We start from the raw sequence: 17,330 nt of genomic DNA on the forward strand, positions 1-17,330 counted from the left end.
CTGCCTGGCAGAGAAGGACCTGGGGGTGTTGGTTGACAGCTGCCTGAATATGAGCCAGCAGTGTGCCCAGGCAGCCAAGAAAGCCAATGGCATCCTGGCTTGTATCAAAAATAGCGTGGCCAGCAGGACTAGGGAAGTGATTGTGCCCCTGAACTCGGCACTGGTGAGGCCGCACCTCGAATGCTGTGTTCAGTTTTGGGCCCCCCACTACAAGAGGGACATTGAGGTGCTGGAGTGTGTCCAGAGAAGGGCAACGAAGCTGGTGAAGGGTCTGGAGCAGAAGTCTTATGAGGAGCTGCTGAGGGAACTGGGATTGTTTAGCCTGGAGAAGTGGAGGCTGAGGGGAGACCTTATTGCTCTCTACAACTACCTGAAAGGAGGTTGTAGAGAGGTGGGGGTCGGTCTCTTCTCCCAGGTAACAAGTGATAGGACAAGAGGAAATGGCCTCAAGTTGCGCCAGGGGAGGTTTAGACTGGATATTAGGAAATTTTTCTTCACGGAAAGGGTTCTCAAGCATTGGAACAGGCTGCCCAGGGAAGTGGTTGAGTAGCCATCCCTGGAGGTATTTAAAGGACGTTTGGATGAGGTGCTTAGGGACATGGTGTAGTGGTGGTCCTGGCAGTGTTAGGTTTACGGTTGGACTTGATGATCTTAAAGGTCTTTTCCAACCTATACGATTCTGTGATTCTGTGAAGATTTTTAAAGTGAATGTCCCTTCCTTTTGGGATAAGACCCTCTGAACTAACAGGTAGCTTAGGGGTGGGCAACTATCCTGGAAGAGTGGCATCTGCCATTAGCGTTCCTTTGAGAGGAACGCACAGGAATGTCCTTATCTTTGTCTCCCTGTATTACCAGCTTATTCTCCATGTTGACAGGAGACTGGTACAGTTCCCCAGAAAGATGCTCAGCAGCTCTCCCATACGGAGTCCTGGCAAAGCTGCTGTATTCATACACAACACTCTTGTTCCTTATAGCTTGAGACAGGCTTTAATAGATGTGTTGCCTATGTGAGATCATGAATAGTACTTCTATAGTGACAATATCTACACAAAGAGATCATCTGAACACAGGTCTTTAAATTCACTGAGATCTGAATGCTAAAGATATCCTTACTAGCCACACAGCGCGTATCTGAAGCATTGTAAGGGATTTGAATCAAAACAATTTTACTAGCAAAGCTTGTATTGGTATATGAGTCACAAAACCTCCTGTGTCATGAATCTTATTGGCAAAACTATGCAAACAACTGATTTTCCATATTGTTGGAAGCTCTGAAAAACCTGAAAGAAAGTCCCTTGATCCTGAGCACTTTTAAAAATAAAACTAAAGAAAATGTCAAAGCTAGATGCTTTTGCAATCTGCTTTCCCTTCCCCACCTCCTTTTTTTGTTTGTTTGTTTTAGACAGAGGTGGTAAAATGGAAATGTTTATAGAATGCTTCAGGGTGGTCAAATCCGCATTTTTCCCCTAGGAAATTTCAATCAACTCTTCTTTCTGATTTTCAGACTGTGAAAAGTCAAGAAGGTCCTTTTTTGTTTGATTCTATATCGGATGTTCACAAGGACAGGAGGTCTCTGCATCAGAGGCTGCATTCTCCCCAGCCGAGTCTCCTTTTCCTTAGGAAGCTGAGGAGAAGAAACACAACTTGCTGCCCCCTCACCCAAGCTATGACTGGTTACTTTTTCCACTGCCTTTTTTTTTTTCTGAAAGGAGGCGGCAGTCAGGCAAGACAGGAAGAACCAACTGTGGCATCAACTTCTATTTACTTCCAGCTTCAGTGCAAATTGTCTGTTTCCATTGAACTTGGCAACTGATAATATTTGCTCAAACTTTATTGTCTGCTTTCCCAGAATACAGCGGGAAGTGTTGACTACTAAGTACTAGGCATGATGGTCTTTAAAGAAAATTTCAGGAAGCCAGCAAATATGAAAAATTATGCCAGGAAGTATCTACTAATGGATTTCAACTTCCCATATTCTTTAATTTCTTTAGATGGTCCTTTGGTAAACCTGTAATACCAGACAGGATCTGTTTCAACAAAATCAACAACAGAAATGTTTACAGAGCAACAGAGTCCAGCCCAAAGCTTTCATTCAGGATTCCTATTAACTTCCCTGCTCAATCTTTTCAGGCCATACTTTCCAAAGGATAATGACAAACTTTGCTCTGATTTAGAAAACTGCTCTGATTTTTAAAACACAGGAGTTGTTTGAAAAGATAAAATGGTCTTTTTACAGATTATGAGGATTTTTTTCCGTAACGTGAGTTTAACAGAACCAAAGCTTTTTTCCTGGCAAACTATTTTCTGTTGATTTTGTGTTCTACATTTGCTCTCCTCCCCTTGCCCCCAAGGCTCGCTGTACTTTCTCTTCAAGTACAAATCCAAACAATTACACCGTCGCAGCTCTGTTCCATTTACTGCTCAGCAGTTACAGACTCAGAACCTCTGCTAAAAGGAAAAAACTATAGTGACCCCAGGCTACAACATGCCTTCAAAGACCCTCCCTTTCTATCTCCTCTTTCCACATGAAGGGGATGCACATCAGGCAAAGAGTGGACAGAAAAGCCTCAGATAGGACACGCAGGCAGCCACGACAGGTGTGTGTGATGCTCACCATGATCCTACAGCACTCCATTTGTAAAAGGTAGACCCTACGTATAAATCATACCAGGAGGACTTTGTTTAAGAGGGACCTTCCTGATCTAGGAGGCTCTGCACCACCTGTGACCTACGTTCTCCCTGACAGGACAGTCCTGGACGGCGTTGCCAAAGCATGGGCAAGAACAGCACGGGACCTCATGGGAGGCAGCTCCATTCTTTTAGGGACCCACAGGATTTGTAAATGAGCTGCACAGACTGTTCCAGGTGCTGGAAAGGGGCATTTTTGCTCAAGTACAACATTTGAGGAGGAAGTTCCCATTTTCGCAGGCACTTTGCCCTCAGTTTGAGTGGCTTAGTAAGATTATTCTTTTTAACTTAACTTAATTTTCCCTCTAGAATAAGGCACCTCGAAATCTAGTGAAAGATTTCCTCTTGGAAAAAGGGTTTGGAGATGCAGATGCAGATACTTGAAGCTGCTTCAAGTGCTAAAAGGGGCAGGGCGACGGAAAGCTGAGGAGCAGCACAGCCCAACCAGCTGCAGCAGCCTCTGGAGATCCAAGCTGAGAGGTCTGGAGCAGTCGGCACTGGTGTGTGTGAGCAGGGAGCCTGGGGAAGGGGCACTGAGGGGCCAGGGGCCATGGCAGCAGAGGATTCAAGAGAAGGGACAGGAGGAGGTGAAGCTCAGGTAGGTTGGATCTGGGGAAGAGCCCTATCTGGCAGAGTGGCCTGGGAGCAAGCAGGGGCCTATGAGGGAAAATGGTAAGGGAAAATGAGTAGTTTGGATGTTCAAAAGGCTTTGAAGTAGGGGATTTTGAAAAACTGAAGTTCCAGAGCAAGAGAGGGCAGGAGGTGGGGAAGGAGCCAGCGGGATTCTGGGACAATGTGTCACCTAAGGACATAAATTAGGAGGGGCTCCACAAAGAAGACCAGCCCAACTAGTACTGCTGACCAGGACACTGGCTGGCAGGGGAAGGGGAGTACCTGCACATGGTACTTGGCACCCCTACTTCATCTACAGCTGTTGGAAAGATGGTTGTCCATAAGAAAGGCCATTAAATGCTAACATTAAATGTTATGTTTCTCCGAACGAGTACTGTAGCTGGGTCAAGAAACCCGCTATCACCTATGCCACAAGGGATGTTACCAGCCGGGACATACGTGTCTGTAGGAAGGCTCCCAGGGACTGCCCTGACCCACAGCAGTCCTTTTAGGACAATGGTGCTGCCTCTGCCTGCCCCTGGTGTCCTGGCCTGAGCTCCAGGGCTCCCTCCCTCTCCCATACTCAACATCTCCCCACTTACACTTCAGCACTAGCCTGTCTCCAAAGGCAAATGAATGCACATAGTAAGGCAAGTAGGTGAGACTAACTAGGATTAAACTGACTACAGGTCTGTGGTTCACTTCCCCGCAGCCTCTAATGTGTCAGTCTCCCTTCTGCAGCTCAGCTGAGAGAGTCCTGGCACAGGTACAATTTCCTGGTATTAATTCAGGCACGTAAGACCTGATCTAAAGCCCACTAAAATAAACTGGAGCCTCGTGTTCACTTCATCCACACCGTAATGCAAATGTTAATAATTCACATACATTGTAAGCTATGTTTCTTATCCAGGTGTTAATTTGGGGTCTGAAATATTTCTTACTTGCAATCAACCATGAGTACAAATATTAGTTAAAAATCCAAATATTGGTGTCAGGATCACAAAGGACAGGCAGGTGGCTGTTACTAGAACACACAACAATGTATTTCAGTGAAAAAACAGGGAAGTTTTTTTACAATCACCAAACATGCCATACTGAGATCCTACAAAAATCTTAGCAGAAAAAGAAGTCAAATTGAACTACAGTCTGTGAGATTTATAGACAACTAGTGTATTCACGAAGGAAATAATTTAATTGCCAAGGGATGTAACCAGTTTCTTCAAATTTTTAATCTCCTCTGTAGAAAGTAAAACAGACTAGGTATGTATGTCTTCCACATAAATGCTAGTGTCTCACACTGTTCATCACTTTACATTTTCCTTCTTCATCAACAGTGACCACCTTCTTACTGAGTGAAAACTGGTCATATCATCTTCATCACCTGTCACTGTTTAATTTGCTGTCACTTTCACTAATATCACCTAACAACACCAAACAGTCTGGATGACACCCTTTCCCCACTGAAATTAAAGAAAAATAAAAGCCTCTACAATTAGCTTCAGCAGGACCAGAATTTGCACTTCTAATCTCCCCAAGGTCTAGTAGTCCAGGGAACAAAAGTATAGAGAAACAGCTGGGTCTGTACATGCTGGGACTTTGCGGAACCCAGAAAACAGCACGGTCAGGCTTAGCAGTCTTATCTCTTTGTCTTTTTACTTCCCTTCTTTCTCTTTCAGTCTTTAATTCCATATTTTCTGCCTACGACGTTTCCCACCTCAGGTCACTTGGTTGATCCCTGTCCATTTTTCCTCCCCCACACCTGAAATAGCATTTCCAGAAACTGAAATACTCAGCTGTTATTGACAACAGATGCTGTTTCTGCCAAGAATTAGGTTTTTTCCTTTTGTTTCATCCCCTCTCTTCTTTTTATCTGCCCGGGTCTTTTTTGTTTTGCTTGTCTCCTTTCCTGTCTGGTATCCTATTCTTCCACTTTTCTCCCTTCAAACCTGCTCTTCTCTCCCCTTTTCCCTCATTTGTACTTCCTTGCTTCCACTACTTACGTCCTGTTTCTCCCCTGGAGTATCTCAATTCCTTTCTTTTTCTGCATTTTCCCCTCTCTCCCAGCTTTACTTTCCTCACTCCCCTCTGCCTTCAGGTACCTGATGCAGCTGTACAGACATCTGACTGCTGCTCTGCCTGTAAATCCTGGGAGGAGCTGACCAGCCCAAACCACTGATGTCGAGAGGAGCTGCGTGTGTCCTGCAGCCGACAACTCCCAGGCAGTAAGGGGCTGCCTCTTCCCACCCAGCCTATCTTCTCATGCCTGGCTGGAACAGAAGTCGCTGTAAATAGTTACAGGTGAGCGGAACCATAAAATCATGGCAATGTTCTATACAAAGGCAACAATATTTACGGAAAATATTTAATAACAAGACCCGTAATTTAAGTATTTTTTCTATAACGCTGCATTCTGTCTACAGCTATATCGTGCATTAGCACCAGCAAAATTCAAGTTAAAAGCTAGGCGTTTCATAGTAGTGATGTGTTTTTAACCATTTTCATTGTTGCAAGTAAACATGGAAGCAATAATAATTCTCACTAGCTCACTCATCTTTAAAAGTGAAATTCTTTCCTGCAACACAGTAATGCTCTAACCCAGAACTTTTTAAAAATTGAAAACACATACCGTGTATTGTATAAAATATATTATATTACACAATAAAGCCCAGAGACATTTTAATCAACTCAGTACTCTAGTGAAGTCCCGAGAGTCAAATAAATAACTGGAAGACGAACATTCCTCTATCTAAATGCATTTTCTTCCCAGAACAACAGAAAACATGACACAGCACAGAGTTATCTGTGTCTCAGGGAGAGACAAACATCATGTAAGCCTAACGTTCAGGATCACCATAATGGGCCCAATCCACTCCATGCTGAAACCAACTGGGATTTTTCCTACTGATGTCAAAACTGACTGTGCCTCAAAAGGCTTTATTAGCGGCTTGCGTGCTGAGGCCCTGCTGCAGGTGAGGATCACAGAGGCCAGAAACCTCCAGCATTAACCTGAAAAAAGGAGATCAGAGTCCCTTGCTTAGAGTTGAGCATCTGATCAAATGCCAGATCAGAGCCAAAACGCCCACTCCCCATGGTAAAGTCCTAAACCTCAGAGTGCACAGCAAGCTTCACAAGTCAGGAACGTCATTCCTCACCTTTTTAAACGATGATCGTTTAGTTTCTGTACTTTGAAAAATAATTTTACAAAAATGCATGCGGGCATTCAAGTGTTACCTTCCCCCAGGAAATTTAATGAAAAAAAATCTGCTCTCCCTGCAGGTAAAGAGCGTTTTTCACTGTGGCACAAAAGACAACCCAGGTGCCTTCTAGCCCCAGCATCACTTGCGCTGCAGGATCTGCATTTGTAGCACAAACTTTATAAATAACTCTGCTCAGAGTGTGCAGACTGGCTTTTATGATCCAAAATCGCTTTCCTCCAGCCCTGACAACAGCAAAAACCTGTGTTTGTCAGAAAAGCGAGCACATATGATTTACCACATAAAAAACAAACTTAAAGAAAGAACCAGTGCTATTTTTAGTTACATTTCAGAGGAGAATCACCGTATTTCAAGCTTCCCATTACACTCGTTTCATTTAAGAAATATACGTAGCCCCAATTCCGAAGTACTCCAAAGTGGTAGTGCACATATGGATATGTATGTACATATGTGTACACACTTTGTTTTTAAGTAGCGTGTTACAAAAAAAAAAGTTCTTTATTAAAAATGCAAAAAAGTTATTGGCAAGTTCTAATTCTGAGTGCGATTCTCCTAATTTCTTCAATATGCAGTAAGAAGGTGGCTATGGCACTGTGCTGCTTGTATTTCTCACCAACCCATACTGTACTGTGCAGTATATATTATACTGCACAAGAGGAACAGTTAATCTCTTTCTGAAGACATGTGAATCTTTTGTGCATGACCTTTCATTAAACTTCAAATTCCAAATTACCAAGGTCACCATTGCTCACAGAAAAGGTAATCAAAGTTTTAAAGTCCTTTTCTGTGTAATAATTTTTATCTATTTGCACAAGTACTTAACTGTTAGTTACTTTTAAGATTTCCTTCTGCAAATTAGTAACCTAAGAAACTCTTTGCAGATTTTCCTCCTTAAAATAAAATTTTACTGAATGAATGTCAACCTGTCATTGCAGCTTTAGAGAAACTATGAGTAACAGGAAGGACAAGTCTGGAAATCTTTATAGTCTTGAGTATGTTTCTTTTGTTTCTTTGTTCATGTTTAAGAAGGCATTTGTACACTTAGGCAGCCTGATGAAATCTTAAAATGATTAAGATTCAAAGACAGGCCTTCGTGACCTTTATGAATTCCCAGGAATATCATCCAAGACCCAAAACGAAAATATACCAATTGTATTCTGTATGACAGAGCATTTCAACATCTCCAACATTTTAAAATTTTGAGTAAGTTCTAATGCCTGCTTATAAATAAGAGAAATCTAAATGTTTTTGCTCAGATTTCCCTGCCACCAAAGAACCCAATCAAGAGAAGCTAGTTATGACGCTGTCATTAAACACACATTAAAGTTGAGAAGGTAACAGTATGTTTTCACCCGCTACGGTTAAGGGTCTCTGAAATACCACTCTGAAATACCACCTATTACAAATTAAAAACGTGGTATTTGTGGTATTTGGAGCCCCCCATAAGTCATTAAGTAAATGCAACTTAGAATCTAATCTAGGTCTACTTAAAGTGCGATCCTTTTGTGTACGCTCCCGCTTACAGGGAAAGCCAGCTCCCAGCACCAGGGGTATCAGATTCTTGCAGCATCCACGACACTTGTAAGCATTCAGTGGTCAGAACACCACTACATATCCTTCAAATGACATGGACCAGTGAAGCTGGAAGGTATCTTCACTGAACCAAGCCGGCTGGTATCTCAGCAATCCACCAGGACACGAGCCCCGGCATGCCCCCGGCGGCGTGCAGAATCTCGACTGAGAAGGAGGTGGTGGGTTTTGCATTTTTGAAAGTCAACAGTTTTGAATATTGAAATGCAAAGGGTACGCACCAGCCACAACAGCGGCGTCTCAAAAATACTTTGCACTGCAAAATGCTGGTATTTGTTTTTTAGTGTAGGATTTTGGAGTGAGAGTCGGTTAGACAGCAAGGTGATAAGCACGACAAAATACTAACAGAGCAAGCTAGCCAGAGATAATAAAACAAGGCACAGCATTTTCAAAGTTAAATCATCGGGGTACCTATTACATGAAGATATAAAGAATCCTCTGCATTAATGCTAACAGAGCGTATTATCTAAAATATATAACGCACTAGTTTTTCTTGCTGCTGTTAAGTCATTAATAATATCCACCTATTAGTTAAAAAGCTCAGTAATACAAAGTGTGCTTTGATGTCTGCGCTACCGTGCCACTGTACTTGGAAGATGGTATTATCTTTCCATTTTTGAATGAAATGAAGTATAAACGTATTTTAAAAGGAGAAAAATAAATATCCCCTTCATTTCGGGTATATTTACTGCTCATTAAACTACATGCTGTGCTTTCAGTTCCTAACACCAACCTCATATTGTCAATCTTTGACATCATGATTCATTACCTTATTAAACGAAAATAACTGACATGTCATAGATGGAAGGACTATGAAGTCACAAGTTTTCACGTGCCATACGGACATCACCCGAACACCAGCAATACCAGGGTGTGCACGAGTAACTCATTTATTTATGAAAATAATTAATTAGATTTAGGACTTGGATATAAATAAATACGGCCTGTAATAAATAATTACAACAGGTTCCCAAAGCGCGGGCTCCCACTCGCACGGTGAAGCCCCACATTCACACGTCGGCCCCACGGACCAGGCACGACGGCTGAGGGAGCTGCGACCGCCGCCCGCACGCCGGGAAGCCGGGGAGCGGGGCGGGCACGGCCTCCCCGCGCGGGCAGCCCAGGCACCCACGCCGCGGGAGGCCCCCGCCGCCGCTCGCCCCGCCGGCCGCTTCCGAGGAGGCCTCCCGCCCTCGGGCGCGGCCTCCGCCCCCGCCGCTGCCCTGCCGGGGGTCCGGCCCCCCACGCCTAGCGCCGCGCCGGCGGCGAGGCACCCGCCGGGCCGCCTCCGCGCCCCGCCCGGGCCGGCTCTCCACGCAGCGGCCTCCCCCCGCGCCGGAGGGCGGGCGGCCGGAGGGGCGCTGCGGGGCGCCGACCACCACCCCCCGCCCCCGGCCGCGGCGGCCCCGCCGGGCCGAGGGGAGGGGATGAAAAGTTTGGCGGTGCCGGGGGCGGGCAGCGCGGCCCCGCCGCCGCCCTTCAGCCGCCGCCGCGGGCGGGCTCCCGCCGCCCGGCCCGGCCGCTGCCGCGGCCGCTGCGCCGCCCCCTGCCCCGCCGGAGGGCGCCCGGCCCGGCCCGGCCCGGCCCCCGCGGGGTCCCTCCCCGCCGCCGCCTCGGCCCCGCGCCCTGCGGGGACTCCCCGCTCCCCCAGCCTCCCGCGGCCAGAAGCCGCCGAGGGGGCGTCTGTGAGGGAAGGGCCCCCCTCCCCGCCGCCCCCCTCACCTGCTGGCCAGGCTCTGCCGGCAGTGCTGCCTGAAGGGCATCAGGTGGTAGTTCATGGCGTCCAGCAGCAGCTTCTGGCAGACGGGGTCGGTGCGCATGAAATCCACCGACTGGACCCGCTCCACCAGCTCCGGCGCCGGGATGAGGGCGAAGCGGAGGCGCTTCATCAGGTCCGGGGCGTACTGCATGCGGGTCTCCCGGTCGTGCTCCAGCCAGAGCACGGACATCTGGAAGAGCGCCAGCTCCGACTCGACGGGGGGGGGCAGCGAGTCGAGCAGGGCGCGCATCTCCTCGAAGTTGAGCAGCAGCACGTCCTCCACCAGGTACTTGTTGGCCAGCTTCTTGGTCTCCTCCAGGCCGTGCAGGGCGGCGATCTTGCACACCTGCTTGTAGTTCTGCACCGAGATCTGGTCGTTGAGGAACTGCACGCACAGCTTGGTGACCTGCGGGATGTGCAGGATCTTGCTGACCGACAGCACCTCCTCCACCGTGTCCAGCGAGAGGGTCACGTTGGCCGTGTACAGGTACTCCAGCACCAGCCGCAGCCCGATGGACGAGCAGCCCTGCAGCACCAGGTTGTTGATGGCCCGCGGGCTGGCCAGCAGCTTGTCCTCCGGGGAGGAGGACGGGGTCCCGGGCTCCTCCTGCGGCTGCGACGGCGGCGGCTCCTTCGGCGGGCCCCCCAGCCCGTCCTGGGCGCCGGGCCCCAGCCCCAGGGCGTGGGGGTGCCCGCCGCTCCCGCCGCCGCTGGAGAAGAGGGATCGGAAGTACTGGGAGCAGGAGGCCAGCACGGCCTTGTGGCAGTGGAACTGCTGGCCCTGGGCCGTCAGGGTCACGTCGCAGAAGAGCTGCTTCCTCCACAGCAGGTTGAGGCCGTGCAGCAGGTTGTCGCTGTGGCTGGGGTCGAAGGTGGAGGTCCTGTCCCCGGATCTGGACATGGCGAGCGGCCTCCGACACACCTGCCTTTTAAACCCTCCTCCAACCTGGGCAGAGGGGTGGGGAGGAGAGCGGGGTGGGGGGACACACGGGACGACACAACAATAAACACAGAGCTTTAGAGGCCCGGAGGGCGCATCCCGGCCGTGTGCGCACGGGTGGCGGGGGGGAGCAGCCGGGGGACGGGCTCCCCTCTGCCCGCCGAGCCGCCCCCCCGCCCCGGGCACGGACGGGCTCGCTCGGAGGGGCCGCAACTCCGGAGGGCTGGAGATTTATTTTTTTGGCCTCCCCCCGTGCTCTCCCCCCCATACACACACATACACCACCCCTTTCTCCTCCCTCCTCGGTGCAAACCGGGCTGCTCTCCAGGGGAGGAGCGAGGAAGCCGGGGACGTTTTCAAAGCTGAGCCACCCCCCTCAAAAAAAACCCCACCAACCACCCAAGCAATCAAACACACACAAAATAAGCCCCCCCCTCCCAAACTCCGCGATGCCCAGAGAAACTACCAAGTGACTGAAACTCTGCCGGGAAGGCGAGCAGCCTGGCCGCCCTGCCCGCCGCCAGCCCCAGCCCCCTCCGGCCGCTTTGGCAACTCGGCGGCGCCGGGACCCGCTTCGTCCCCGGGGCCGGGGAGCGGCGTGCCCGGGGCGGGGGCCCCAGCGCTGGCCGGCACCGAAGTTGAGCCCCCCTTCTCCGCCCCGAGCGGGGGGGGGGAATTTGCAATACTTCGCACCCCGGGGCGGGGGGGGGCGGGGGGAAGCGGCAGCCCCGGGCCCGGCGAGGGGCCGCCCGCCGCTGTCCTGCCCGGCTCGCTTCTCCTCGCAGCAGACGGCGCCGCTGCCGTAACTCCGGTAACTACGTGAAGTTCAAGTTGGGGGAAGGACGGGGGGAGCGGGCGGGGGCGGCGGGCAGCAGGGCCCTGCCTGGCGGCCCCTCGGTCCGGCCGGGCCCCGCCGCGCTCCCCCCGGCCCTGGCCCCGGCCCCGTGCCCGGCCCGGGGAGGGGGGTCGGCGGGGCAGCCCCGAGCTGCGGCCGCACCTGCGGGGGCTGCGCAGCCACCGACCCGCGCTGGCCGCATCCCGCCCCGCGGAGCGCCGGCGCCGCCGCCGTTCTTCCTCCTCCTCCTCCTCAGCGGGATCCCGCCGAGACCTGCTCCTGCCATTGCAGCGCGCTCAGTCGCTCCTCGCCAGCGCTGGGCTTCCTCTGCCTCCCTCCGCCCCCCCCGCCCCATTTATCGGCACAGCCAGGGGCTCCCTCCAGCCGCTTCCCCTGCCCCGGCGCCGCTCAGCCCCGCTCCGCGCCCCGCCGCCGGCTACAGAAACCTCCCGGAGCCTCTCCCTTTAAGTGGACCCGGTCAATCCCCCCCTCCCCGCCGCACACACACACACATACATACATGCACACACACGTACATACACACACACACTCCTCCTCTTTCTCCCTCCCCTTCTTTCTTCCTCGTTTTGCCCATTTCTTGCAATCGGAGTTTATTCTGCAAACGCGTTCGTTACACAACTGCCCCCCCCTCCGCACACACTTCCAGCACACACCCCCCCACACACACAGGCACCCCTTTCCTCTCCCCCAACAACAAACAAATCAGGAGACACAAGAAAATGCACAGAGACGGTTAGACACAAGGCCAGAAACTTACCTGCTCCACAACCAGCTGCCAAAGTAAAGGTTCACTTAAGCTCCCCCCCCAAAAAATCAATTGTCCTTCCTTTTTAAAGGTTTGCTCGCTCCTTCCAAAAAAAAAAAAAAAAAGAGGGAGAGAAAAGAAAGAAAGAAAAAAAAACCGTCTGGTTCCCAACTCGGAGCAGTCACTCTTTACAATTTATTTTGTCGTACATCATTTGATCACCATGAATTAGCAACAGCAAGAAAATGTACGAGAGAGAGAGAGAAGGAGAGAGAGAGAAAGAGAGAGAGAGAGAGAGCGCAGAGCTTTCTGCAAGAGAAGAAGAAGAAAAAATGTACGTGTGACAAATTATGCTACCAAGAAACAACACATCATTATCCTTGGGCCTGGGGCTCAGTGAGTCGTAACGAGAGTAATAGGAAATCCACGGTTGGGGAGAGAAACGGTCGTGCATGGCCAGTGGAGAGAGACCATACAGGGGGATGGATGCTGGAGAGACTCGCAAAATTATGGCTCAAGGCTATTGTAAAAATTGTCGAGCGTAAATGACTGCGATTTCAAACATCTTTGGAAGAAAGAAGGGGAAAAAGCGAGCCCCCCCCTCCTCTCTGCCTCCCTCCCTCTCGCTCTCCCTCTCTCTTCTCTCTCTCTATAAAGAACCGTCAAGTTTTAGTGCGCATTGCTAATTAGTCAATTTCTCTCTGCCTTCACAGGCTGGCGACTTTGCTGCTGAGCTGAAACTGCTAATTTCTGTGACCAGCTTTTTTCTTAGCTGTGATCTGGATGAATGAGTAGCTGTCTCACAGAGATGACAAAAATAAACTCTAATCCCCCCAAAAATTTCCACTACATCTTTCTCATGCATAGATTTATGATCTTCAAGCGCCCCGTGCAATATGCAAACTTTTTGTGTGCGAGTGTGTGTGTGTGTGTGTGTGTGTGTGTTGCTGGGCGGGGGGGTAAGTCTGTTGTATTCAGGTTGCACAGTATTTGTTTTGTGTCTCTGCTCTCCCCCTGCACCCCGGATGTGATGGAAATAATGTCTGATTTCAGTACCCAATATATTGTCACCCCACCCCCCTTGTATTTATATTATTGCTTTGACAGGATACATCCTCCTTCCTTGCAAGTATGATGAGGCTGGAGGGGTGGAGGGGAGAGAAAGAAAGTGAGGCTACTAAATGGTGTTAGTGGTAAAACGTTCCCTTTACGTTTGTTCCCCTGCACTGTTCAAGATTTATGATCTTGTTTGAAGGCATATTTTCTCTATCGTTTTGTCTGGTTAGACAACCGTCTCTGAACTTCACTGTCAGCTCTTCAACAGATAAGGGTTCAGAAGTCACTTTTTTTTTTATTGGAAGATTAGCATATTGTCAGATTTGTCTTTCGGTTTCGAGACTTTGCAATGCAGAAGCCTGAATCAAATGGCAGGAAAGCAGCTGCTATTTCACAAACGTAACCTTTCAACTTTCTGCCAGACCTGATACCCTAGAAACGTGCACAGCACAGCCCATGGGTTGGGGCTTTGTTTTGGTTTTTGCTCCTTTATAGCTGTAACAAGCAGAGGGAATTCTCATTGTAGGCATTTTGGGCTTTTTCTTTCCACCAAGGGGCATTTTGGTAGAGGACATGTTCTCCACACTTTAGCTCATGATATATTGCACCCTCACATTTATAGCTCTGTTCTTCTGTTGTCAAACCTCCAATTGTCAAAAAAAAAAAAAAAAGACAAGAAAAGAAAAAAAAGATGGAATGTATGCCCTTGAATGAAATGCACATGAAAGGAGACTGGAGCAAGCATTTACAGAAAGTTTTACCTGGTGTGAAAGCCACGAGCCCCATCCCCTTTCCCAGATAATACTCAGGCTCCCGTTAATTAAAATACAGACCAGGAGTGGGACTTTGAATGCCAGGCCTCATGGTCTTTCTCTTTGACTTGACCAAGGATGCCAATGCATTTACAGAGTTGGCGTCAGATTGCTCACGAATGGAAAGGACTGGAACTGAAAAGCATCAAGGCAGTTTTTGCCTTTATTTTCTGATGACCTTAAAAAAGAAGTTCTGCCATACCTTTCTGTTTTTCCTCACCAGATAGCTCCCTTCCTCCTCCCTTAGATGTCAATTATTTCTGCAAGAAATTTCCAAGAGAGATTAGGCAGCTGGTGTTTTAGGGCATGGTATTCTTCCCAAAAGAATGACACCACCATATACCGCTTCTAAAACCATTTTCTTTGTTTTGCTCCCATTGTGCCTCCCCTTCCTCCCAGTAGTACCCTGTTGGCCACCCAGATTTTGACCCTGTTCAGGTGAAGAGAAACATGAATTATAAGACGCCTCCATTTCGATAGTAGCTGGTGTCTTCAGTGATGCAAGTTGTCTCCCAACTGTAGTAGATGGGAAGAATAATTTTTATATCATGCTTGTGCTGCTGAACTTTACTGCTGTAATGGCTGTAAATAATCCCCACGGGGTTTTGTATCAGTTTTCACTGAGTGATGTGTCACACACTCCTATACCATTGTAAACTGCCAAAATAGGTCTGTGCCAATGTGTAGCAAGTTTCTGGGACTAGCATACCGGTATGTTTTGCTCATTAGTGAAAAGACCTGGTTAATTTTTATTTAACTTTGCTACACTAACTCAAGTTGAAATAAAGTTCAGTCTTACTTATGTGTATGATTTGTGGTCACTTATGAATTACATTGGACAAATATTTCCAAAAGTCCTGGGCATGGTATTTTCTAGATGGGCTTGAGCACTTTTGAAAGGAATCTTCAAAGTTTCTAACTCACTTGGGTGCTTTTCAAAATTTTACACATTATATCTGCAGAGTAGAAAATTAAAGTTCTTCTCTTACAGGCGGCAGCTGTCAGCAGAAAATACCATGTGTTTTCTTTCTTCTGCAGTTATTCCCTGACCTGTACCATGTAAAATTACCTGTTTTTTTCTGTGGAGCAAAACTAGATGTACTTGCCACTTGGTTTAAACAGGGACTTCATATCTCTAGCTTATAAACCTAAGACCATCACACACTTCAGGGAAACCACTGGGAGCAAAGAGCATCTCCCCCGAGGCACTGAACACGTACCAACTCTCCAGCCTTCCCTATCATAGCTATAGGGCTCTATCCCTCAGCGGGATTTCCAAAGAACAGCGGGCAGTGCCCCATGCTTTCATCTTTTCAAAGCCAGGGGTTAGCAGATGTTGTGGTTTTACTTGTTTTCCCTCAGCTCATCTCTTTCCTTCCATGCAGACTCCTCAACTTACCGAAACCTCATTGCAGAGACTTGTAGTAGGGAGGTCAATACTGCAAAAGGAACGGAATCACATCTTGCAATTAAAGGGAGAGGCCCTCATGCAGAGGAGGCCTTCATCAAGAAAGTATAAGGCGTTGTCTTTAAAATCCCAGGGAACAAACTCGGTAAATAAGCAAGGTAAATACTTTTCAGTAAGAGTAATTATATAAAAAAGAGAAATTTAGAAGCCCTTTATTATCTGTGTTTGTAATATGAAACATATCTCTGCACAACTGATGTTTTGTATGGGACTTTTTGCAGATTTTGTTGTTGCAATATACACTGATATCCTGGCACAGCTCAGAAATCAAGTTACATGCAAAGTATCTTAATTATTAAGAACAAAAATAAGTGTCAGTTCTGAACACCTGCCCCTCTGTCATTGAGACCCTTTGTCATTGTTTCTGTCATTCTGTCAGAAACAGAGCTTCAGCTGGCTCCCCTGTTTGGGGCACAGAAATTGCCTTTGTGCATGTCGTCTGGCCTGCTGAACTCTCCCAGCAGTCTGCATTTCTGCTACTGTTGCATTTCAAATAGTAGAACAGAGATGACAGCGCTCACCAGAGCCACCTCTATGTGGACAGGATCTCTCACCACAGGAAAAGAAAGTTCTCTTGGGGACCTTCCAGGGAGGTAAAGACAACAGGTAAGCTGGATCGTGTTTGTTGGGCAACTTGCCATACTAGTTTGGACAGGTCTGAGCACACAGGTCCCGTTTGTAGTACAAGTACTACACAAATAGATGAGCAACAGCAGTATTGGCTGTTACCAATAACGTTGCTACTCATGCCGAACATTATTGTATAATCCACCCTGAGGTTTCTGACGTGGAAGTTTGTAAGCTCACGCTTCTGAAGGTAGACCTGGCATCACAGCAGCGCTGTTCCTGGAGTACAGATTAACTACTCACTTCATCCATTGCCAGGCAGGGTCAGTCTAGGAGTAGGGCAGGAGTGGAAGATTTCAGGAGGTTGCGGTGGTGCTTGGTAGAGCTAGGGCCCACGAGTCTGGACGTCTGGATTCCCACCACTGGCACACAGTGATTGTACCTACGCTGTTTTGTACACTTTGGGGTTAGGGCCTGGGAACCATCCAAAGCTCACAGGTGCCTTGTTGTTCCCTGAGGAGGCCTTTTCCCTGGAAACCAAGGAGATGTGAGGCATTGCAAGGAGCTGGGAGGGAAAAAGATCTGAAATCAAAAGTTATCTTGGGTCTAATAATATAGATGTAACAACCTTGACCCAGGTGCATCCTTTAATATCTCTGTGCTTCGGTTAACAAATGCTGAAAAGGGTTTTCATTAGTGCAGTCCAAGGCTCTCCCAGCTTGTGGTCCATCGGCCCTGCTGAGCACATCTGCCCAGCTCCACCCCCCGCTGGGTATTTTTGAACATTTACTATTACGCTTGCTATGCCAGTGGCTGCCGCAACCGTGTGGCTCTAGAGACTGGCACAACTGGCCCCAGAGGTGTCACAGGCGTCCCGATCGCCTGTGTGGTGTCCTGGTTAATCCATGCTTGCCTAGTGCGTCGAGATTCCTCCAGGAATACCGACCGTTTTTATTTCTACACACAGACATATCGTGAAGTATTGTTTCTATGCCTGAATGTATGCAGAGCAGAATTTTTTC

At 48.6% G+C, this 17,330-nt stretch overlaps 1 protein-coding gene across 1 annotated transcript in view; it reads right to left on the reverse strand.

The window, feature by feature from the left end:
- The window catches only part of KLHL14 (kelch like family member 14), a 62,672-nt gene extending 51,907 nt beyond the window's left edge, over positions 1 to 10,765 (reverse strand). Inside the window, exon 1 of the mRNA XM_075495697.1 lies at positions 9,828 to 10,765. Within this exon, the coding sequence (XP_075351812.1) occupies positions 9,828 to 10,765 (938 nt within the window). The remainder of the gene's footprint in view (positions 1 to 9,827) is intronic.
- Between the last annotated feature and the right edge of the window lie 6,565 nt (positions 10,766 to 17,330).

The sequence above is a fragment of the Mycteria americana genome, chromosome 2 (assembly GCF_035582795.1).
Source record: "Mycteria americana isolate JAX WOST 10 ecotype Jacksonville Zoo and Gardens chromosome 2, USCA_MyAme_1.0, whole genome shotgun sequence".
Taxonomy (NCBI): domain Eukaryota; kingdom Metazoa; phylum Chordata; class Aves; order Ciconiiformes; family Ciconiidae; genus Mycteria; species Mycteria americana.